General features: G+C 41.1%; 2 protein-coding genes across 3 annotated transcripts in view; both read right to left on the reverse strand.

The window, feature by feature from the left end:
• Positions 1-23,463, reverse strand: part of LOC309703472 (protein NLRC3-like) — a 59,854-nt gene extending 36,391 nt beyond the window's left edge. Inside the window, exons 1-5 of one of the 2 annotated variants that reach the window (XM_082528318.1) lie at positions 19,115-19,214; positions 17,919-18,188; positions 16,432-16,553; positions 16,204-16,347; positions 12,148-12,176 (exon numbers count right to left, since the gene is read on the reverse strand). In XM_082528318.1, coding sequence (XP_082384444.1) covers positions 12,148-12,176; positions 16,204-16,347; positions 16,432-16,520 — 262 coding nt within the window. In that variant the 5' untranslated portion in view covers positions 16,521-16,553; positions 17,919-18,188; positions 19,115-19,214. Of the gene's footprint in view, positions 1-12,147; positions 12,177-16,203; positions 16,348-16,431; positions 16,554-17,918; positions 18,189-19,114; positions 19,215-23,371 lie in introns of those variants that run through there. The other variant, XM_082528319.1, reaches the window with a different exon arrangement.
• On the reverse strand, positions 809-9,665 carry LOC309703661 (uncharacterized protein). Its single transcript, XM_082528607.1, has 4 exons — positions 6,428-9,665; positions 6,069-6,122; positions 5,624-5,971; positions 809-5,515 (listed from the first exon to the last, which is right to left on the reverse strand). The coding sequence occupies exons 1-4, from the start codon at positions 6,441-6,443 to the stop codon at positions 5,373-5,375; spliced, it is 561 nt and encodes a 186-aa protein (XP_082384733.1). The 5' UTR covers positions 6,444-9,665; the 3' UTR covers positions 809-5,372.
• Positions 23,464-24,601: the final 1,138 nt, after the last annotated feature.

Consider the following 24,601-nt stretch of genomic DNA (forward strand, 5'->3'; position numbering starts at 1 on the left):
GTGAGAAGAGGTAACAGGAAACCCCCCTTTTGACTCATTAGCTTCCTTTTCTTCCTAACACTGTCCCGTCTGCTGGCCATCTCTCTGATCTTCTCTCTATACCGTCTCAACTTCTTATGCTGACACTGTGTGACTGGAATATTTCCTTTTAAAAGATTCATACAAATCTCACAAACAGACTGAATAAAATCGGGCGAGCACTGTTGTAAAATAACCTTACGGATTTTAGGGGAGCTTGTGGTTAGTGTTTTCAGTAAAGCAAAGTTTCTTCTCATTCTTACAGACATTGTTTCTATTATTTTTTCCTGGGCAAGAAAACACACAGCTTTTCTGAGGGTAGTATCCCTGTTCTCAGTCTTAGTTGCTCTGGACAGGTGGGGGTTAAATCTATCAATAAATATCCGTGTGGCTCTCTTGTAGCTTCTTCAAAACTTTCCAAAAAGTATTGCACACGTCCTGGGTATATTTGTCTAGCTAGTGTATTAACTTGTAATTTATCACGAGGGTTTTTAAACAACACCATGTAAGTACTGTTCAGACTGATCGTCCTGCTGTGTTTACCTTGTAAAAACACGTTCTGGCTCAAAATCATCACACTCATATTTTTATGGTGTCTGTATTGAGTGAAAATCCGGACCACTTCCGGATGATTAGCTGCTTGAAAAATAACATCGTCCAGTACAATGAGATGACTTTGGTGTGAGGGAAACAAGGTCTCATCTTGAAATGATTCAGGAATGCCCTCGATGAATTTAATGTTTTTATTTTTCTCTTGAAGCTCAGAATACAAAGGTTGAAAGGATGTATAAACCCACACAATATTCTCAATAAGCTTGTTCAAAACATGTACACAGTTTTCCAATACAGATTTCACAAAAAAGGTCTTTCCAGAGCCACTTGGCCCGACAACCATACAGGAAAATGGCACATGAAGTCTGGGGTCAAACTCGATTAAAGCAGGCTGAAACATTTTTTAAAAACAAACAAAAACGAATAACAAAAAATCAATAACCAAAGGGTAAAGTCAGACCTCCTGGCAGCAATCTACACTTGTCATAAACAACCCGGAATTTTTTGGGAAATGATGAATTTTGTAGTGAAAAGGCTGATTTATTACGAACGATACTGTGCTGAGGGGCCTCAAGTGTAGACCCTCCTTCACAGTTATCAATGTAATTGTCAACAAGAATCTTTACAGATTCAAAGTTGACCTTCTCGCAGACATCATGTGTTTGTGTTATTCCTTTTGCTTTCAAAACAACTTTACCTTTTCTGGTCATGTAACCATAACTCTTAGGTCCTGCTGCAACAAACTCTGTAATGAAATCATCCTGGTCTAACTCATTTGTTAGCTCGCCTAAATACCTGCCTGTTTCTAGTTCAGATTGATTTTCTTTAGTGAGATACACTACGCTATCAGTGTCATAGTAAATAGCTCTTTCCTGCAGCTGATCCAAGTAACTGTAGAGTTTCATACGCCCATATGAAGTAGTGAAGGCCGCAATGAAGATGTTATCTGTCGAGTTTGGGAGCGGAGTGCAGAGGTCACCATAACACCATTGAATAAGAGCCACATCATCACTGACAAAAGAGAAATAGCTCACTTTGTATTTTGGAGAGAACATGAGGTTAAAGAATTCCTCGGGGTCACTCACCAGTTTGCTCTGTGTGAGATTATTTCTCTGACCAAATTTTCCCCAAAAAGAGTTTAAACACAGTTTGGCCATTTGTCTTTTAGCAGGGTTTAGTTTTATGTTTTCAGGGTCTAAAGTTATTCCTTGCTTAGCCTGGTAGTCTTTAATGTAAAGCTGTTTAGCCTCCTCAGTTACAGCATCTGATGGGTAGCCTGAAGCTTCTTGTTTTTTGCGCAGGAAATGATGTACATAGTCTGTGAATATTGTGTTACTCTGTCTCTCAAAGTGCCATACCTCTGTGATTCGACCTATTTCATAACCCTTTTCTAATGCGAGGTTAAACTCGGGAGTGGTCCAAACCCCTCTCAGTGCTCTATCCTCGTTACTATGGTTACAGGCTCCATGTTGGTTGTTCATTTCAGCACAAGTGCGACAGAGAGTAAAGAGAAGTTTTCCTGATTTTGTTTTATATGGTAAAACGGGGAAATAGACCCCTCTCGGGGGATGAACAGTGGCTTTGATAAACCCAAAGTAGTTTTTAGGGTGCTGAAAATTTTGAAAGATTATTTGAGGATGACCTAAGGGGTAACTACATGTACTATTTACATATGGATACAGGGATGTGACATCGACATAGTTGATTTTCTCACGGGGCCCGGCACTACAGCGAAGCTGTGCTGGGCTTGTACGGCCTCCACAGAGAGCATGGCGGGGGATCAAAGGCTCTGGTGGATCATAACGTTTGAGAAAGCTGATTACACTCTCATCACTACGTTTTAACTCGGTCCACTCATGCTCCCAGATTATAACAAGAGAGACATTATGCTCAGCTCTCAATCTAGCGAGCCTGTCTTGAGTGGCGCTGTTTAACTCTGCAAAAGAGGAACCTAGCAGGGGGTTAACATCGGACTGATTGGAAAAACACTTAACACACCCATGGAAGTAGCAGCCCAAAAATTCCCACGCGTATGTTTTACCATTATTTTCGGAATATCCATCTACATAATAACTACCGAGTTGTTTTTCTCCTTGATTGAGCGCATGTCTGATAAAAACACCTTGCGTACACGAGAGATATTCAAGCCATTGAATTGAGGATGAGGAAAATGATTTTACCTGATTATGGTAATTTAAAGGACAGGGCAGGGCCAGAGAATTGGCAGGCATGAAGTTTGTCAAATACGTTTTAAGACAAGCGCTTGCAAGCGTGTTGCGACTGAAAGGATCTACTCCTGTCCCTTCAATAAACCCGTTTCTAAACAATGTGCAACCCCGAGCTAGAATTTCAACATCATTTTTACAGTATAACAGTGCCTGTTTCATGAAATTGAAGGGGCCAGAGCTGACTGAATCATACCATTTGTAAAATTCCTGTCTAATTTCTGATGTCATGCGCTCGAGACTAAATGCGGAAGGGGGAGGGTACGGTCCAACATAAGTTAGGTTTTGTTTGGAGCTGAAAGAATGAGGAAAAAAACCTTTAACACTATCTGAAAATCCCATCGCTTTCGGGATAGCTGACAATGGCATAGGTAGGAAGCATGACGAGTCTATATAACGTTGATTAAAGTCTGGGTCTGTAAAGCTGATCACTTTGGAACCTTGCATTATCAAGTTTGGTTTTAATCCTCGCCTAACTAACCCGCGAAGGATAATGTACGCATCGAAACCCTTTGCATTATGAGCGATAAAGATTGAGCCCTTGAAGTGGGGGCATCTAAAATGAGCAAGAAAGTTTTCAACGCAATGCTCACCCTGAGAGCTCCAAGATTTACCATCTGATGTTTTTGTACACACCAGAAAAGGGCTGTGCTCACCGTGTTCGTTAACAAAAGTTTCAAAATCATTATTATGTTTTGTTTCGCGTTGTAAAACCTGCATATAGCACTGATGTGTTTGATGATCACTAGAGATTTCCTGACGACAGATTTGGCATTTTCTCTTTTGGCATTTGTGAGGTTTTTCATGTGCTGCTAAGCAATATAGCCTTGAGCACTTGATACATTTCCTGTAGAGGTCACAGTTGCTGGCAGACCTTTCACGCCTCTCAACGAGTTTTTTATGGCTCTCAAAACAATAACGAGATCTACAGGTGCGATTACAATCGGTACATACAATAGGGGAGAGGAAATGCTCGTTGCAGTCAGGCTGCATACAGACTGAGCAACGAGCAGGGCAGAAATGGGATAACACATGGTTAAAGCCTATGTAACAATGAGTACACAAATACGCTGTGCCCAAAAATCCTTTAAGATTTTTGATAGCGTAGTAATGATTGTCAAATAAAAATAAACACAAGGCTTTTGCGCTATTCACTGTACTAGTCTGAAATTTACAAAGGGTGCGATCATGCTCGTTACGGTAAAATACTATAATTTTACATCCTAGTAACCTTTCAAATGTAATTATTTGATTAAACCCAACAGGCGTTTGATCATTTAGACCAGCTTTTTGTTGAATTTCTCTAGCTAATGTTTGTGCTTGATAGTTATTAAAATCGGGTTGCAGAAGGTGGGCAACACTTGTAGCAAAACACAACTTATTCGAGGGGTTATGGACCACGTATAAAAAACGTCTTTTCTTTTTCACAATTTCGCTGTCGAGTATGTGTTTAAGCAATCTTTTCCCACTGCCATTTGGGGGTGTAACAATCTGAGCTACAACCTCCAACGAGCCATCACACATTACTGACCAGTTTGACTGTACCGCTCTCAAGAATAAATTTTCAAATTCAGATAAATCATGATTATCACGTAAAATCACTGAAACATTATTTTGTAACTGCTGGCCTATCAATTCTAACTGGATATAATCACCTGGACGTGCGTGAGAGAAAAGCCTGTTTGATATTTCACGTGCACTAGACATTACGCCTTGATAATAATGCGCATAGTCGGGTATATCGTTTGGAGGAGGAAAATTCAAAATTTCTCTAATTTCAACGTTATTAAATTTATTTCTAATAACTATAGAGGGTTGTGCTGAATTACTGGCGCAACTCTGGTCTGGATTACCCCCTTGTTGAAAGGAGTGATCATGGTTTACTGGGTTAAGTGGCTCGTTCGCAGAGACAATGTCTGCGGGAGAGCTGAGTAATTGATGAGGATTAGAGTCATTGAAAGTGGTTGACAGCTGTACCGGGGGGCTGCGGCTGAGCGGTTCGTTGGGACACGCATTGTCTGGGGAAAAGACTAGCGAATGCTGGCTTTGAGAATCAATGAAACGATTTTGATTTAGCCTGTTTATTTGACTCAATAACTCTGGCGGTATTTGAACCTCATTTTGTATTTGGGCCAAAGCTTTTAAAGCTCTATTAATTGCTAAAAACGGATCAGAAGAGGAGATGTTTTGTGTCAGACTCATTTGTGAATGAACCGCGTCTGACTCTGTTTGGATCTCATCATGATCCAATCCCAAACTCAAAGAATTATTTTGAAAGGCACTTTCATTGGGTGCTAATCGGGCAAGAGCTAAATTAAGCAATTCTAAAGGATCATTATTATTGATCACCTCAGGTTGCTCACTGTTTTGTGAATATGTAATCTGAGAATGGTGTATATTTTCATTTAACCTAGCTAACGCTGTTTCTAAAGCAAGAAACGGGTCTGTAATATCTTGTTCCTGGTTATCCATTTATTTTATTATTATTGTTTAACAGGAATATATTAAAAGAACAAAAAACCACAAAAGAGAGTATGTTTGAAAAGCAAAATGAAAAAAAAACAAAAAACAAAGTTTTTATAAGATGAGCTGAACTAATTCAGCGAACAGAGATACCGCGCGAAGAGCGATTGAAGCCAGCTGCCTTCGGGTGCGTGTTCGCGTTGTCCTCGTTGTCCTTGCGATCCTGCGGGGCCTGCTACTCCTCCTTCTGAGACGCCCTGAGAATTTGAGGGTAAGATACAAACAGTTAGTAAAGTTAAATAGAAAAGGTTTAGTTTTTATTTTTTTAAAAAATGAGAAAATAGCGAGAACCTAGAGAGACTGACCGTGATTGGGTCTCAAAGGCAGGCGCGGTGCATTTCGTGTGACTGATGGCGGAGAATAAGAAGCGTTTCTGGGGCTCCGATTGGCCGGAGCATCGGGAGTGAGCTCGGAGAGCAAATCTTGCCTGTCCCCGGCGGACAGGCGCAAGTTTTTCCCAGAGGGTTGCGGGAGAGAACAAGCTCCGGCGGGAATGGAACTGGGGCCAGATGAAGCAGGGCGATCTAGCGTAGAGAGCAAATGCTGTCTGTCCCGTGTGGAGAGACGAATATTCTTTCCTGTGGATCGCACAAGCACTGGTGGTGAAGAATTCGGGGAACTCGTACCAATAAAGGTGTCCAAGTCAGAGATATCTAGAAAGTTTGATAAAAATGAAAAAAGAGGGTAAATGTTTTGTTTTTCTTGTACAATTAGCTGTTAAGAAGGGGAACAAGAATGAACCAAACCTACCAATTCGATCGAGAGACTCAAAAAAAGAGGAGTTGAGCAGGCTTATCTCAGAGTCTGAAAAGAAATAACATTGAGTATTTACAAACGGGAAAAACAGTAAAAAATATAAACATTATATGAACAAGAGTGAGAAAAAAAAAAGAGGTACCTGATGAGGCCATGATCGCTGCTATAGTTTAACTTACAAACGCACTTTTTAGCTCTGAGTGTTAGAGGCGAGCTTATATATGTTTTAAAAAGTGTATTCCAAGTGTTACAGAGCCTATTTTGCATGGCTTTTGAAGATGAAAAAGCTTTTTGACAGAATGGTAAAAAAGGAAAATGCGAAAATGTAGTTAGAGAGGAAGATTAACACTTACCGAGTGATGTGCACATAGGGCACGCGAAGGTAGTTGTTGATCCCTGGTTTCATGGCTGTTGAGCTCGCAAGCAGTCTGAGCGGCGCCAGTTGTTGATATGTCTGAAGTCAGAGGTCTTGTGGGAGCTGATGGCAGTCTTAACCTCAGCGGGAGATCATAAAATCAAGCCTGGAGCGGATTGGCTAACCGGGGTGCAAAGGGAGCGGTGCAAGGGTTATGTGATTGGCAGCGGGGGCGCAGTGAGGCGGAGTTGGTCTAAGGGGGGAATTTTCAAACGAGGTAAGCAGCGCATTCGGGAGCAGAGCAGGGAGCGAACAAGCAGGAAAAAAATTGTGCTCTGCAAGAAGTTGTGGATCGGAGATTAAGAGCGAGGTAGAACTTAGAGTGTGCGTTGAATTTTAGAGCTTGTTAGTAAGAGGGAAGTTTTTGAAGAAAAAAGACTAAGGATTTTCCCTGTTATCGAATATAAGGTTTTTGGGAATAGAGGGGTAGCTAACAAGTTATTCTGGGGGTTTTGGAGAAATCGCGGAGAATTTTTTTTTAAAGGAGTTTTGGCTTTGTTTGGCTGAGCATGAAGGGAGCCGCGGGGCGCTGAATTTGAGAAAAAAGACTAAGGATTTTTTCAGGATTTCCCCTGTTATCGAATATAAGGTTTTGGGAATAGAGGGGGTACCCTAACAAGTTATTGTAGGGTTTTGGAGAAAACGCGGAGGGTTTTTTAAGGAGTTTTCCCTGCTTATGTTTCTAAGGAGGGTTAGGGGATCGCGAATTTTTTCTGAGTATGAGTTTTATTCTAAATCTACAAATGCATATAAATCGAAATAAAGTTTTCCCCCAAGGCATGCAGCATGTGTTTGTGGCCATACTGAACGTTACAAAAGCACAAGTTTAACTAAACAATTTTAATATGGTTTAATACATTTTTAAACACATGAGCACGGAGCCCGAGAGAGCACGGTCCGGAGACACGGGCGCGCCCCCGCGCGCCCAGAAATACAGCCTCGGGTGCGCGCGCGCACACACACACACACACACACTGACCCGCCACCAGATGGCGTTTTTTGAGCATAAAAAAAAAAAAAAAATTTATTGCTTAAAGAAATAAGAGAATGCTATTTTTTGATATATAAGAAACTTTCTAAATAATCAATTATATTTTTATGAATATCATATTTTTATGAATATCATATTTTTATGAATATCATATTTTTATGAATATCATATTTTTATTACTTAATTACTTCCTACTTCCGGAGCTCATGAATAATTTAATTACTTCCGGAGCTCGTGAATAATTAATGACCTGTCAGTTTGACGAAAGGGGTATAATATCACTCTCTCACACAATATGTTTCGACTCATACATAACATTAAACATTGTGTGAGTGGGGCAACTCAACCAATGCCTTCTACTGAGTTTATCTGGTGATTACAGGGTCTCTTCTGTGGAAGAAATAAAAGTAATCTTCTCTTTACTTCAGCTGCTGCTGTGGATTTTGTTTTATTTATGAACTCTTTCCTGTAGTTGAATGTATGAACTGGTACATGGCACCAAAATGCACTAATATTCAGTTTATATTAAGGTCATCACCAGTGTTGGGTTGTCATTACCAGTAAGACAAGAAAAAAGCCACACAAAAATGCCATTTCCTTGACACAGGCAACTCTATCTTGCATCGGCATCTACTCATATACTGTTGTCATAAATCCTATGGCCACTAGAGGTCACTGAGGTATAATGCTCCCCACTAAGCTATGCTCTGAGAAGCTATGCATTCTCAGTACGCTCATCCATCATGGTAACGAACAGGTGGCTTAGTGACCCTCACCGGGTAATGTCTTAGAGTTTCTGTAACCTGTGTACACTTAGATGATGGTGGTTCAATGGACTGGTGTGTTTCTAGAGGTATTGTGGTCCTCAGAACTTGTTCAGCAGTCTTTTCCTGATTAGATATACAAGGGTGAAGCATGGTGTAACTCACTCTGGGTTAGTGAAGTTTGAGAGCTTGTTGGAGGCTCCACTGCAAACTGCTGAGAAATTGTCTCAGGGCGTGTCAGCATCTGATCGACATGGCATATTCATACTCCTTGTGCTCCTACATAAAAAACTCATTTTATATGACTCCTTTTATATATGAACTCCTTTTGTATGACCGTGGAGCCCTTTCAGGATAAAAGGGTGCAGCTTAGGTGGCAGAACCACTCTCACGCCCCATATGAAGGATCCCTGCTGTATCGTGAGATGCTGTCTGCACAGCAGATAGGGTGACAGCACATGATCTACGTCTTTCGCAGCTGGGAAACATCCAATTGTTACCATTCCCGGGACATGAGAAAAAGTAACATCAGACATAGTGTGACATCTGATCTTGGTGACACTGACCGGTAACGTGTTCAGTTGAGATGCGTAGAATACCTCTACTGGTCCTTGTTTCTCCTTCTGCGCAAGAGGCACAGGTAGCTGTGACAGTCCATCAGCAGTGACATGACACATACCTTTGCGGTACTGCAAGGTGTAATTATGCGCTAACAAAAGCACTCAGCACTGACTCACAGGCGATTTGTCCACAGCCATTTCTTCTCATTACTGAGGAGCTCATTCAGCAGTTTCAATACTGTAGCTAAATCAGGTATGAAACGTCAATAATAGTGTAGCATTTCCAGAAAAGAACGTAGCTGGCTTACATAACCTGGTGCTGGAGCTTCCATAATGTCACCTTTTCTGGTGACTTGTGTGACCCCATCGTGTCAATTATGTGATCCAGGTATTCCACTGATTCCTGGAAAAACTGGCACCTCTCCCCTTTGAGATGTAGACAATAGTCCTCTAGCCTGCACAAGACTGCCTGAAGGGTTTTGGGGTGTGTGAGCTTGTCAGGGCTGTTGGAGTGATTTTGTTAAATGTTGTCATTGTTGTGCTTCAGTTTGTAAACCTATCTTAAACAGCATGTTTAGATATTCTTTTGTTCTCCTCCCCAGCCTGTTGAACGGTGAGGAGGCCGTAATATTTAACACATTCTAGGCACATTCTATTTGAGATCCTGGTTTCCTTATCTTGTGAAGGATGTTCACCCACAGCCATTTAGTGGCTCCCCTATGCTTGCATATGGTGAACCATTAAAGTTAAGCCATATACGGGTGTGGGGAGATGACCTTTGGATAATCAGGAAATGTGGCTAAACAGTTGTAAGCATATATTGTGTGGCAGGAAGTCATGTACACACACACACACACACACACACACACACACACACACACACACACACACACACACACACAGCCTTAGTTTTTATGGCACGCCACAGGGGTTTTATGGTGGGGGTTGTGAAACTGAGTGGCTCTTGTGTTCTGTTTGCAGTCTCTCTGCGTGGTCTAATTCCAGCAGGGTCACATGTTTGGACCAAACAAGGGCCACTGACAAGGATGTCATCCAGATAACAATGGGTAGATGGTAGTCCGAGAAGCTCTTGACCCATAACCTTCTGAAATATGGCTGGTGTTGATGATACTCGAAAAGGTAAATGATTGAAGCAGAATAGCCCTTTTTAAATCAAAATAGTCCGCAGCTTCTTAGATTCTTCTTCTACTTCCATCTGTAGATAGGCATTTACTAAGTCCAGCTTACTGAAGTGTTGACCTCCTTTTAGAGAAGCAAACAGGTCCTCGGTGTGTGGAAGTACTTATCCACGCAGAACTGTGGACTGAGAGTGACCTTGAAATCCCCACAGTGTCATTAGGCCATCCTTCTTGTTGCCAGGCACCAGGGGCGTGGCCCAGTCACTATGCTCTATGTGTGATCACCCCAAGCTCAGTCAGGCATTTCAGTTCAGACTCCACTCAAGGTCAAAGAGCATAAGGTATGTTACGTGGTTGGCAGAATTTGGGTACAATTTTAGGCTTAATTGTCAATCTGGCTTTAATCCCTTTCATTGTGCCTAATGTCTTAGAGAAAACAACTGAGTGTCTCTTTAACGTAGCCTCAGCCACAGTTATCATTTTCTCTTTGTTCTTCGGCATGAATAATCTTTAAATCTTTCCAGTTCAGATAATTAACTCCCAACCACTCCCTACCAAACAGCGGTGGGGCATCCACCTTCACCACATGCAAGGGGAGCTTTGCAAATTGCTTGTTCAATTTGACTTGCACCTTGATGGCCCCTTCTGGTGCCAGTGGCTCCACAGTGTATGTCTTCAGCATGATACCAGTGGGTTGCAGCGCCAACGGACTCAGCACACTTTTGTACTGTTCTCATGCAATCAAAGACACAGTAGCCCCTGTATCCAAAACCATCTCCATTTTCTTCCCGTTTACTACAGGCATCACTGAGATTTGTGAATATATCTCTTTTCAAGACAAAGAATGCAGATTCAAATCACTATCAATGTCAGGTCTGATTCCTTCACATTATCTTTACACTTATTAACATTAACTTGCTGCAACATGATGAATTTTTCTCTTTTTGTCCTTCACTCTGTGTTCATTGCATTACCTTTCTGTTCAGAGTTTCCCTCTTTCTCTTTCCAGTTCCAATCTTGGCTGCTTCTGGCTCTAGTTTTATACATGGTCTTTGTACCAGAAGTCATCATCAGTATGATTCATTTTCATGCAGTGGTGGCATTTATTACCTTTTTGCGACAGCAAACGGTAAAAAAACCTTTCAGAGAACCACTTAACTGCTGAACCTCTGCCAACACGGCATAATCAAATGCTTTGAGAAACATGACATCCTTCTCAGTCAAAAGATGCTTTTGCACAGTTTCACACTTCAATCCACAAACAAATCTGTTCCATAGAGCATCTTCCAGATACTCGCCAAACTCACAATGTTCTGACAGTCTTTTCAATACCGCCACATACTGTTTCCTCTTCCCCCAGTTCCTCTTGTGGAACCAGAACCTTTCAGCTATGACTAGGGGCTTGAGAGCAAAATGAGCTTGCAAAATACCCACAATATTGTCATACCGAATAGGCCTACAGGAATATGTAGACCACAGCCAGTCAGAGAGGTCCAGCCCTTGAATATCACTGATTGGTTTAGACCACGATATTGGCATAATGTGTGTCTGTTGTTGACCACACCGAGACTTTCAGAGTTGTGGACACGTACTTGAACGGCTGGTTGCACTGGTGCTTTAGTCACATCACTGAGAAATTAGGTTGCATATGCTGTCAAATTGGTCGCACTCTAGAGCCCCGTAGATAATACTAAGTGCAATAATCCTTTCTGTCATCGTTGTATTTTTACTCAGTTGTATATAGTATTTGTATTTGTATTCTATTTTTATCTTATTGTATATTTATTTTATTTTATTCTACTGTATATAGTATTTTATTTTATTCTATTCTGTACAGTTGTGTACTGTATTTATTCTTATTGTATTCTAATTTTTGCCTCATAACTTGTGCACTGTCCACTCCTGCTGTGACAAAACAAATTTCCCACGTGTGGGACTAATAAAGGTTATCTTATCTTATCTTATAAAAGAGTAATAATTTGTGCCGCATTGACACTGGCATGTTGGGTTGGAGCAGAGCAGGGGGTGTGTGACCAAACACACAGAGAAATGGGCAATCTGCTGCCTGTAAAGAACACCAGGGGAAACATATCTAAACTGAACAGTGACTCCAGAGTGTGGAGAGTTAATCAAAGACAATGTCTCAAAGACATGTTGCAACACATTTGAATGAGATACACTTATCACAATAAAAACACTCCTACCTGCTGATGAAGGATCGTTCATCGTCTTTCTATAAAAGCACAATAAGACAATCTTATTAGAAAAAACCAACGCACAACGTCTGTGTGTCTTTTGTAAATTCATTTATGTTAAAGTTTTAGTCTATCGGCCATGTAGACCCAAAACAGATCTGAAAATTGTAGAAACCTCATAATAGTTCAATTCAATTTTATTTATACAGCGCCAAATCACAACAACAGTCACCTCAAGGTGCTTTATATTGTAAGGTAGAGCCTACAATAATACATAAGAGAAGACCCAACAATTGTATGAACCCCTATGAGCAAGCACTTTGGCAACAGTGGGAAGGAAAAACTCCCTTTTAAGAGGAAGAAACCTGAAGCAGAAGAAACCTAAAATAACTAATTGTCTGTCCTGAATCAGTCTTGTTAGGTAATGTTCAAATAATTTTATCATTCCAGTGTTTTCAGTGTGGGTGAAAGTACTCAGGGCCTTCAAGTTACACACTATGAAAGACAGAAACAATTTCAATATTCAGAAATCTAAAGTATTTATCAGCAGCAGAATGGAACCAAAATTTTTTTTCCATGTTTGTTTTTCATTTATATGAAGCTTTGAGTATTTTGGATCAGTAGCACTGCTGTGTTTGATCATATTGCTGTAACTGTTTAAATGCTTTATATATTCTGAGGTAAGTTGATCTATAGTGTTACATCATATTCTATAAGGATGTTCTGTGTTTGTAGACTTTCTGCCCAGTTTGACCCATTTAGCAGAAGTCAGCCTGTTTAAGGCTCTGATATCTATTCTGTATGACTTAAAGCAGTTATGACATGGTATGAGTATCGTGGTTGCTAGGCAACCTGAGCAGCGCGACGCAGGCTAGACCTTCCAATTTTACAAGCCTCGCACTTCCGGCTTTCTCGACCTTCGAGGACAAGGCCCACATAGACCACGAAGGCCGCGTCCTCCAAGGATGCAGACCCTGAATTTGGACACGCCATTTATCTTTCCACCATGTCCTAAGTCTGCCCTGGGACCTCCTCCTGGTGGGACATGCGCCGGAACAATTCACCTAGGAGGCGCTGAGGAGACATCCCTGTCAGACCTGAACCACCTCAGCTGGCTCCTTTCAATGTCGAGTAGCAGTGGCTCTGCAATGAGCCCTTCATGCATGGCTGAACGCTTCACCCAATCTCTAAGGGAGAGGCCAGCCACCTTTGGGAGGAATCTCATTTCTACCGCTTTTATCTGCAATCTCGTTCTTTTGGTCACCACCCACAGCCTGTGAGGTGAGGGTTGTTAGGTCTATATTGTTGATTGTCATTTATGCTTAGAAATATGTATTCATATATGCTTAGAGTTTTATAATCGATTGCATAATGATAGAGGTCTGATTCTTAACCCTCTGGGGTCGACAGACACGTCTGCACGTCAAAATCACATGACCAATTTAAGATAACACAGCTACAAGATGCAGTGTTCTGGCATGCTCACAAATCCAAAGGTCATGAGAGAGGTTGTACTTTCTCTTACTGATTTATACTAAGTATAAGAGCCTTTTGTTTAGGTGGACCGCTCGGCTCCTAGCACCAGCTTTTGGGAGTCATTCACAGGGTCACATCTTGACACACACCCACACACACACACCCACACACACACACACACACACAGAGAGACGGTACTCATTGTTCATATGTATGCCTGTGTAAGACGTCATATGTTAACAAGACTATGCATATTCATGTAACCACAATAAAGAGCAGTGCTACAGGGGAGCTAACTGAGAGTGAATGGGGTTCGAGAAGTAATGGCGCTCGTCACAGTTCTTTCACTCGTGCACGAGCAACACAAAGAACTTTGGTGACTTGCGTCTTGCTTTTGCTGTTGTAGTATGTGGGATTATAATGTTATTTTATGCCATGTTAGACCCCTAATTAAAGATTGTGAATTATTATGTAGTTTTAGTTTGCATTATTCTCCTGAATTAGAAGAAGCTGACAACTATTGCATTAGTTAAACTGATTTGCATTACATTAGACTGCTGATTGATTGTGGATGAATGATATTGTTTTATGATGCATTATACTGCTGAGTTATAAGAAATACTGCTCGCAGAAAGTCATCGCCTTATTTGTCTGATTAGAAGAGAACATGCTGGAGTTTTCTGCCCCATCTCAGCAGGAGCAGATAAACAGGGAGCCAAGGTCGTAGCTTAGGCGTCGTGTGAGAGAAAGCATGTGAATGTTTAGGCTTTTATGATAAGGTGGGAGAACCAGAGGCTATAAGAGTTTGATCAATGCTCCACCATTTTGAGATCTGATGCTGCCTGCGTACGGTGTCCATCTCCCACGCGTGTGATCATTAAAATCATCGTTTGACTCAACCCGGCCGGACCAGTGTGGTTATTGTGGTTTTTTCCTCTTGTCTCCATCCCCAATATTTGAATCCGTAACAAGTAGAATTGTCTCGTTCTAGTGGTGGGTCTGTGCCAGACAAACCCTTCAAGGGTAGTGACGTAGATTGAATGGTAAAGTGAGAGATGCGCTTTTACACTCATCCCTCATCCACAGCCTCAACACTGATCTGTCTGTCAGCCACCCCACCCCCACTCTGATTTTAAATCCACAGTGCTTGTATACAGAGGCAAAATTACAAAAATCCATATTATGAACTCAAAGTAAGGGCCACTAACAAAAAACATTAATTGACAGAGCTGGAGACCTACAACACCAACTATCAACCACTGGTAACACTGTCCCCATTCAGAACTTCACCAATGTGACTCTAACAACTTACATGATTGGTCAACTCTCAGGACCATCTAAAAGATGACAACCATACTACGTGTTAAACATGGACCATCAGATGGCTTTCTGAATGGCTTTTGTTTTAAATTTAATTTTAGTAACTTAACCCTATAATAATACATATATTTGTATCATATTTGCTACATGAGTTTCTGAGTGCTGTATCTCATCAACATGATTAATACGATCCATAATTTCAAAATGTTATGGACAAAGCTTTTTTGTTTTCGAATTAACATTGTTGTTAAAAAAAAAAAAAAAAACAGTTGCCAAAAAACGCCCAATCTATGAAATGTCATACAAAAAAATATATAACAAATATATCATAAAAATATATCAAATAACATGATATAGCAAAAACATTTTTGTGGATTTTGTTATAAGGGTTATTAAACATCTCAGTTCCAAAAAATCTGTCTTAAACCCGGCTGTGTGCAGGAGAAGGACCCAAACACAAACTCACCGGATCAGGACTTAACTCAAAATACAATTCTCATTTGCTGAATGGGAAAAAAGGCAGAAATATACAAAACTAAACTGGGTAAACTAATAATAAATCATATGGGAAAACACAGGGAGAGTCACACAGCTATGAGGGAGGACGCAACATGGAACTGAGGGAGACGCTGACCTAAATACATATAAGATAATGGACATGCGAGCACATGGGGAACACAGCTGAGACGAATGATCATAGCAAGACAGGAGAAGCAAAACTGACAAGAAAAAACATGGAAACGGGAAACATGATGCAGGAGTAGAGGAGAGGCAGACAAGAGGGAGTGAAGGAACACAAGGGAGAGCACAGACATGACCGGCAGGGGGGAACATGGGTAAACATGATGGAATGAATCACCAGGGAAAACAAGACACAAGAACTCACACAACTAGATAAACACAGAGGGACATTTCAGAGGGCAAAGAGAGGGGGGAAATAATGAACAATACTGAACAGAATAACCTAGGAAACTTACAAAAACCTTTAGAATAACAAAGGGACAGAATACAGAATGCCCCAAAACCACACAAAACTTAAAACACTGGGTCAGAAGTCCTGGGACCATGACAAAATCTGAATTTTCTGGCTATTTTTTGAAGGGTTGGGTCTCACAGGGTTAAGCGGATTTTCAGTTGTCTAGAAACCAAAGGCTTGTTTTTTTAAGAGAAAGTTTAAATGGGATTGAGGGAATGACGTTTTTGCACTGCAGTAACAATCCAACAACATCAAAAAGTTAAATCAAAGAGTTGATGTTACTAACAGCTCACCTCTCTGCAGCAGATGACTGCTGGACTTTAAAATCAATGGTGCGATCTTTAGACGCGTCACTCTTTAAGGACACACAGCTGGGTGAAGGTCTAGTTTCTGGTTCAGATTTAGGTTTACGTTTCCTTCTCCTTCTACGATTCTTCCTGTGAATAATGATGGAGCAGTGATGTGAGTGCTGAGCTGTCACATGGAGAAGAGTCATGGACAGTTAGAGATGGTCATCTCACCTCTGAGCTTTGGTCTGGCTCTCATGTTCCCCACACAGAGTGCTTTTAGAGGGAGGGGCTCCCTCCTCTCTGTCCTCACACTGATCCATGCTGCTCAGCTCACACACACTTTCTACCTTCACCTGCAGAGGAAACACGAATCATTCATGTGCACATCAAATGAAACCCTCCTTTCCATCATGTGTGCTGTCCAAATATCAGCTGCTTCTTTCCTGCTTCATCTCAGTGTCAGCTGAATGCAGTCAGACAGCAGTGTGAGGCAGAGGAAGCTGCCATCAGCTGCTCTACTTCTACTGTCAGTCCACTAAATGGAGACCTGAAGTACACATGATCCATTCACTGACACACACTGATTCACTGTGATTGGAAGCGTCCATCCAGTAATGCTCTGTGTCTGTGAGTTTAACTAAATATACTGGGATATACTTTACTACTGCTGTCGAAGACCATCAGGCGGGGACTTGTGTGGCAGCCAAGTCTCCCTGAATGCATTTCAAATGAAACTAAGTGAAGGAGAGCGGATAAAACTTTGAGTAAAGATTTTAAATAACTCTGTTTCTGTGTCACTAAAGTTTTAAGATGCTTTTAGGTGAACGTGTAGATGTGAAAACTTCAAGTATCTGCTTAATTTATTCAAAAATAACAGACAGAACCTCTAGATTTAGAGCACATGTATGTTACAGTCTGTGGATCATAAAATATTTATTTCAGTATAGCTCTTTATAAACTTCTCAGATGTAAATTAAAAATCACATCAGTCACATCAGTTTATTCTGCAACCTAGACATCCACATTACTCATACTCTCAAAACACATACATATAGGGCCTTGGGGGTGGGCACGTTATACAGCATCCAGAGGATGGTCGGTGTACTCCAACCCCCCTCTGGCGCTGGTGCCCTACCGTCAATTTTAAATGCATATAGACACTGAGGGTTTTCGGTAGGAGCCGTGCTGCTCTGTGGCAGGAACCACCATGCCCTCCTGTGTTTTAAATGCACTTTAGAACAGCACACAGCAACACTACATATGAGCGGGCAGAGGGAGGTTTGGGGTCCTTACTCACCCCCCATTCTGTTAACAGTCAGGGCTGGGGGGCTGGGAGGAGGTGCTGGCCATCAGATTGGGGTCAGGGATGCGGGGCCTCCCTGCTACTGCAGATAAGGAGGTGGTCCGCTTGCCTCCACCCCAGAGAGAAGGGTTACATCTGCTGGGTCTAGGTGTGGCTTGCCCCTCTGAGGGCGGGGGTACCTGGACCTGGGATATAGAGTATGTTTGGGGAGTGCGACTGTCTGTGCAGTGTCTATTTGTGTCTGTCTACATGTTGGGTGAGTGTTGAGTATTTGGTGGTGCATACGGGGTGGGAATGCACGTCTGTGTCCGCGTGCACCTGTTCGTCTGTGTCTATATGTCAGGTTGGGTCTTTGACTCCACCTCTCTGGGTACATCTCAGGCCCTCTGAGGTATGGAGGCCTATCTCCCCTCACCACACTCCCTGCCGGTGGTTGATTCCCTCAGACGTTGGTGTGTTGGTGGTCCTTGTCGTCTGGGGCTGGGCGCTCATGTATGTACCGGCTCACTCCTGGTAGCTGATTGGCGGGGCCGGGCGCCTGTGGCCCGGCTGGGTTCCTTCCGGCAGGTGGGATGCCCTCAGGCCTCTGGCCTCTGGGCCTGAAGCTCGGTCCTCTCTGGCACAGCTGGCTTCTGTACTGCACAATAGCATGTAATACCTGGATCACCTGTATGGAGAAAAAACCCTAGAAAGAAAACAAACAAAAAAAGAGCAACATAATAGATACAGCACCATCACAATAAACTAGATAACAGTTGATAACAGTAGATACTAAATGTTTTTTTGTTTTCTTCCCCCCTTTCTCACCGTCTCTTCTCCCCTCTATTTTTCTGTCTCTCCCTCTCTTTCTTTCATTCTTTCTCCCTGTCCTATCCCCCAGTCTTGTCTGTCCTGTCTGCAACAACCGAAAATTAAATCAAATAAATACATAATTATAATAAAGGTCAATCAAATGGACCAATATGGCAAGGCCATGATGATCCACTTGGTAAAGTAAATCCGCTTGGCATCTTTCTTGGCCTTCAGACAAAAATTCTGATGGCTAAAGATCCAAACGGGACACAAAAAAATAAATAAATCACATCAGACCAGCTGTGATTACTGCTATTTGTCCAATTTTTTTATTAATAGTACTTTTTTTCTCTTATGTTTTCTCTTCTTTTCGCCTAAAATGCTTTAAAATACATGACATTCAAATGTCATGAGCCTCCTGCATGAGAGCTATCATGTCCTTGAAGTAAAGCTTCAAATCATACTACAAAGTGGCTGAATGACTGAAAATAGTTTGTTAGGCTGTTTTTTTCTGTACTTCCTCTTGTGTTGAAAATAAACTCAAAGTCAGCAGTGATAGAAAACTCTAAAATAAAATTATTGGAGTATAATTCAGAAGTATTTAAACTAAAAGGAAAACAATAGGGACTGTAGAAGCTGTACTTTGATTTTCTACCTGGATGTGAAGGTGCAAAAAGGTGAAACATTCAAATAAAACAGAGGGACTTAAAGAGAGGAACAAAGTCCTGGGGAACTTTTAGGGCTTTACGTAACCGAAGCAGGTTAAACATTTCAAGAACAAACTGCCTCTAATGTCTGAGAACAAAAATGAATTCAAACCTGCTGCTCTGATTCTCAGGTTCTGGTCAGCCTCATTGATCCAGCTGTGAGTCCATTGCTGTGAACTATGGAGCAGCAGATTTGCGCTGTTTGTGCTGGAGATGATCATGTGATAATGCAATCATGTGATACTGAGATCAGGAAGGAGAAGTGAAATCGTGTGAGGAAGGTTGGATGAAACAAAAGCAGAAATTGAGTCTGGGCTTTATAAACATGTAGAAATGTTTATTGGAGGCTTTCTGTCCTCTTACTAAACCATGATGGATCTGAGGAAGCTCAAGTTTTAAGCAACAGCAGGACACAGGACAGTGAGAACAGGACTTTCCCTCTGAGACAGAAGGGAAGAAAAAGGAGAGCACAATAAGAAAGCTCTTAAAACGTGGTTATCCACACTGGCTCTAATCATGGAAGATGCTCTGTGGGAGAAACAGAAGGACTGATGGAAGATCAGCATCTGCTCTGAGTCAGCTGCAAATGGAGCCAACAGCTGCTGTTAAAGTCCAAAAGCTCAGCACAGCTGTCTGCTTGTGCTAATGGTAGCACATCTAACTGTCCACAGACCTACAGAAGCTGCTGTGATCACATCATGTTGGGACTTCTGAAAAAAAACAGGCAGTTGAACTTCCTTCTCTCCAAAAACTGCTTTAATATTTCCTGAGAATTAATCATTTTACTATAAATTTCATCTGCAGATGTGAGTGTTTGTGTTTGTGAGAGTAAGTGTGATCCCTGTGAGCTGGGCCCTATTTCAGGAAGCCGGTTTAGTGCAGACTCTGAGTAAGTATACCCTGAGTTAACAAAAACTCTGGGTTTTCGGTTTCACAAAGCGAGTTCAGATGAAGCCTCAGTGAGTTACTATGACGACACACTCCGTGAAGCTAACCTGCCCCCTAGCAGGTTTACTTCAAATAACCCTGACTTTCTCCGCCCCTTTGTCAGAAACCTGACTGTAGGAAGTGTCAGACATGGCGTGTCCCTTCCTTGAAGAGCCAGTAGATGTTGAAGCCCAAATCCTCCGCAGAGCTCTCCACCGGGAGAGAGTGATTAGAGCGCATTTGGACATTTTATCATTTCCTGATGATTTCCTGTGTGAACGTTACCGTTGTTCAGCACAATCTATAATTTATTTGAATAACATCCTCAGGCCTAATATTGCTCATGTGACACATCGCGGACATTCTCTCAGTTCTGTACATATTATTTGTATTGCACTTCGTTTTTTTGCAAACGGGAGCTTTCTGTATAATATTGGTGACGCTGAGCACGTTTCCAAGGCTACCGTCTGTCGGGCAGTCAGGAATGTTACAGTTGCACTGAAACGTCTCCTGTACTCGTTTGTGGTGTTCCCCGGTCATAGACCCGCAAGATTTATCAAAGAGGGATGCCACAAGATTTATCAAAGAGGGATGCCACAAAATTGCAGGTATCAGGATGAACGAAACTTAATTCATGATGTGGTGATACTTGAACTACTACTTAAATTTTACATTTATCCTCACGGTTCCCAGGCGTGATTGGCTGTATAGATGGCACTCGTATTCCAATCATTGCTCCTTCAGTAAATGAAGGAGACTATGTGAACAGGAAGTCTTTCCACAGCATTAATGTACAGGTACATAAAATAAAAAATAAAATATAATAAAATAACGTGTTAAATGGGTGGAAATCCCTAGATCAACGTTTAAATTAACACTCACGCATTGACTCTGTCGGCTATGTTTTGCCATGCATGCTCCCTTTCTTTTGCAGCTGAGGCTGTGTTACTTTTTTTCTGCGAAATTTGCATGTTATCGGCATATACTGCCATCGGAATTTCAGCCTCAAGCGCTGTAAAATACATTGACCGCGCCTTCTTTCCCTCCGTCTCCATGGTGACTCGCTTAATCTGTGCTCCACTAATCAGGGCTTTATGTATCCTCGTGCACGCGCTTAACTTGGGGTTAAAGCAACTCCGCGTTGATTGAACTAATTGTTATCAGCCTTTCTGAAACCGAATATTCCGAGTTGGACAGTTCGGGGTTACTCAACCCTGAGTATCGTTTTTCACTCTGAGTTTTCTAAACCGGCTTCCTGAAATAGGGCCCTGCACTGTGTAGGACAATATAAATAAATAATAATACATTTTTAAAAATTTATATAGCACCTTTCTAATCAGAAACACAAAGTGCTGCACATGGGATAAAAGTCACCAAACAGGCAAGATTTAACCACCAGCAATTTTAAAAAGGTAAGTCTTGAGTTTTGTTTTGTTTTTTTAAAAACAGCTACTGAGTCCACAATTCTTAAGCTTTGATGGAGAGGTTTCCATAGTTTAGGGGCCACAGTGGCAAAAGCTCTGTCACCCTTAGTTCTCATCTTAGTGCGTTTCATAGCACGGGCAGCTGCCAGGGACATAGGGCTGTAAAAGAGCAGAGATGTAAGCTGTTGCCAGTCCGTGCAAAGCTCTAAAAGTCAACACCAGGATCTTAAAATGAACTATAAATTTAACAGGAAGCCAGTGTAACTGATATAGCCACGGTGTCATGTGCGAATACTTTGAGGACTTGTTCAAAAACCGAGTTGCAGCATTTTGCACAACCTGCAGACGATCCATCTTTGCTTAGACACATAAACAGTGAGCTACTATAGTCCAAGGGTAAGGAAATAAATGCATGTAAAGTAGTCTCCAGGTAAGAGCAAGATAAAATAGGGCTTCACTTTGTTTACTAAAGGTTTGAAGTGGGAAATCACTGTAATGGAGTGGAGTTTTGTTTATAATAGTATTTTGAACATTCAACTTTTAAATAATAATATATATAATGATTGATTTTAACAGTGATTTATGGTATCGATTATATAGACTCCACATTCTGCATATGGAGAAATAATATAGTCATTACAGCTACAACTTTGCAGGCATAGACAGATTACATTATTATGTTTTTTTGTACAAAATAAGTACAAAATTAGGATTTATGAACTGCAGCTTCAGAAGAATAATTTTGCCCTGAGGAAACATGCAGGTAGCAACAGTGTGCACGTGAGTGTGCATGTTATACTTGTCTGAGCAGCTCAACAGAAACTGACAGTTATTAAAATTTGAGTGACTCACAAATTTGAACTGGTCTGGTTCACTGTGGTTAATGTTCAAGTGACAAGTGTGTGGATTCACTCCCAGTGTGTGTCTGTTTGCCTGTAACGATGTTCCACGCAGAGCTACAGCAACACAGATAATTATTAGTGTGAAGTTTGATGTTTTTCGCAGCACTTTTAGTGCAGTTTTTAAACATATGGCATGTCCTCAGTTCCCAACCAAAGCCTCTTAGGCTGCTTTTTAAAATAATTATGTTTGTTTTAGAGTTTGTGTCCACACTGGGTTTGCTGTACAAATCCTTCACAGAGGAAAACTGTGACTGTCATTAAATACAACTAAAGGCTCCAAATGCACAAAACAAGGCAGGTAGTGAAACTGAAAACTATTTTTTATTATTTATAAATTTTGTTGATGGTGGTAAAAGATTCACAGCACAAAACACATGAATCCAAGACTAAAACACCAAACATCCTTAAACATCACGGACAAATCATCACATTAGTTTATATATAACAACCAAATGAACCTCATCTGTAATCAGCTAAGCCAGCTGATTACAGATAACTGTTTTATAAATGGAATTGTTTTAATAAATAAAAGCCATTGATCATGTTCGTGTGTGCACTTCAATAATATATTTCTGTCACTGATCTGTTCAAATAACTGGAGGTCACCCTCTGAAGACGTGAAAATTCAGGAAAGACATCGATGTTAAATACTGAAACACGTGACAGTTTCAGAGACTCGATGGTTGTTGTGAATTATGTAGGTGAGCATGCAGGAGCAGCTGTCTGAGCTGAATAAAGATGAAGCATGTTTGCTTTTTTTCTACATAATAATGGAATGGCATATCATTATTCTGAGCAGCAGCTGCCCGTGTTAAACTGTGACCATCACCAAGTAACTTGCTGATAGTTAACCTACAACACTAACTGTTTTTCTGCAAGTTCTTTAATCTTGTCAATGATGTGACATAATCACAGAAATTCATAAATCTGCAGAAAAAAAACATCTCATGTGAAACAAGAATATTTAAATTAATCTAACCAGTTACGATAAAAGCCAGTAAACCTGGAACACTCGACTCTGATCAAACACAACAGCAGGCTGTAAAAGCACGAGCTAAACAAACAATAAAGTTCTTAAAGGAAAAACTGTTAAAGGAGGAAACAAAGCAAACTTACAGTTTCTTTAAACAGACACACCAACAACAAGCTCCACACCTGGACACTAAACACAGACACACAGGTGAGCTGATTCCTGGAAGGAGGCGGGACTCCACCTGAAGCAGGACAGGTGGGAGAGGTTCAGGTGAAGAGCTCATCTCTAACAAATTATAAAAGGGTGTTTTCCTTGAGCTCACAGGTCAAAGGTCAACATAAATCTGATCAATAATTAACCTGCTTGTACCTGCAGTCCATCTGGGTAGATACTAATTAAAAGGGACATGTCATTAAAATCCTCACACTTAAAAAGGCGACATTAACATTAAAAGAAATGAATGAAACTTCAGCTGAGAGCTTAATGCAGTGATCACAAGCAGTTCATAGCAGTCACAGCTCTTTATTACACAGCTTTTCAGGAATTAAAGTCTGTGTGAGAGGCTGCTTTATGGACAGCTGTAGACACTTCTTTATGATTTTTTCATTAATCAAACACACAGGCTTGTCTGTAGATGATTTAAAGTCTGTTGTTGTGCAATTAAAGCTGTTTGTGTGACACCCTGACCTCCTGTGAATGAAACAGCCAATCAGATCCATCAGAGTCCCACTGTGGTCCCACTGTGCACGCTCTGTCTTCTCCTAGCGGGGGTGCGTTTTAATTAGGTTCCTCATCCACTGTGTGCAGTTTGGCTTTTCATGGTAAATTTATACAAACAGGAATTACTTTGTCTCTTTATCCTGACACTATAGAAAGACTTTTGTTGTTAGACAGTCAAGCTGAAACGGCAAATTGTGTGTGTGTGTGTGTGTGTGTGTGTGTGTGTGTGTGTGTGTGTCTTTTACAAGCAGATTTTCTACGGTTAGTTAAGTGACTGCCCAACCGTGTTGCATTGTCACATTGTTTTTAACAACTGTGCATTGTTGACTGTTTCAGACTTTAACACGCCATGTATCTCAAGAAATGGGGAGATGAACAGCTTTTTTGTCTGCTGTTAATGGTGGGGGAAGAGGGATAAAGGCCAGCGAACTCTTTCCTTGACACCCACACGTTAGTTTGTGTATTTGACAATCTAAATTTAATTTTTTTTAGAGAAAATACGCGTTGACTTCTGATGCCATCTTTAAAACATAGATGTGCAATACATGTGCAATACATTATTTTAATGTTGTTTATCAAAAGCTGTGTGTGTTTTGGTTTTCAGTGTGAATATATACAAACAGGATTTACTTTTGTAAATGCAGCATGAAATT

Source organism: Aulonocara stuartgranti (genome assembly GCF_965226115.1).
Source record: "Aulonocara stuartgranti genome assembly, chromosome: 3".
NCBI classification, from domain to species: Eukaryota; Metazoa; Chordata; class Actinopteri; order Cichliformes; family Cichlidae; genus Aulonocara; species Aulonocara stuartgranti.

Coding starts and splice junctions, on each gene's coding strand:
- LOC309703661 (XM_082528607.1), bottom strand. Junction 5,972..6,068: donor TGAGTCTCTCGATCGAATTG/GTAGGTTTGGTT, acceptor CAAACTTTCTAG/ATATCTCTGACTTGGACACC. Junction 5,516..5,623: donor GCCTTTGAGACCCAATCACG/GTCAGTCTCTCT, acceptor TCAAATTCTCAG/GGCGTCTCAGAAGGAGGAGT.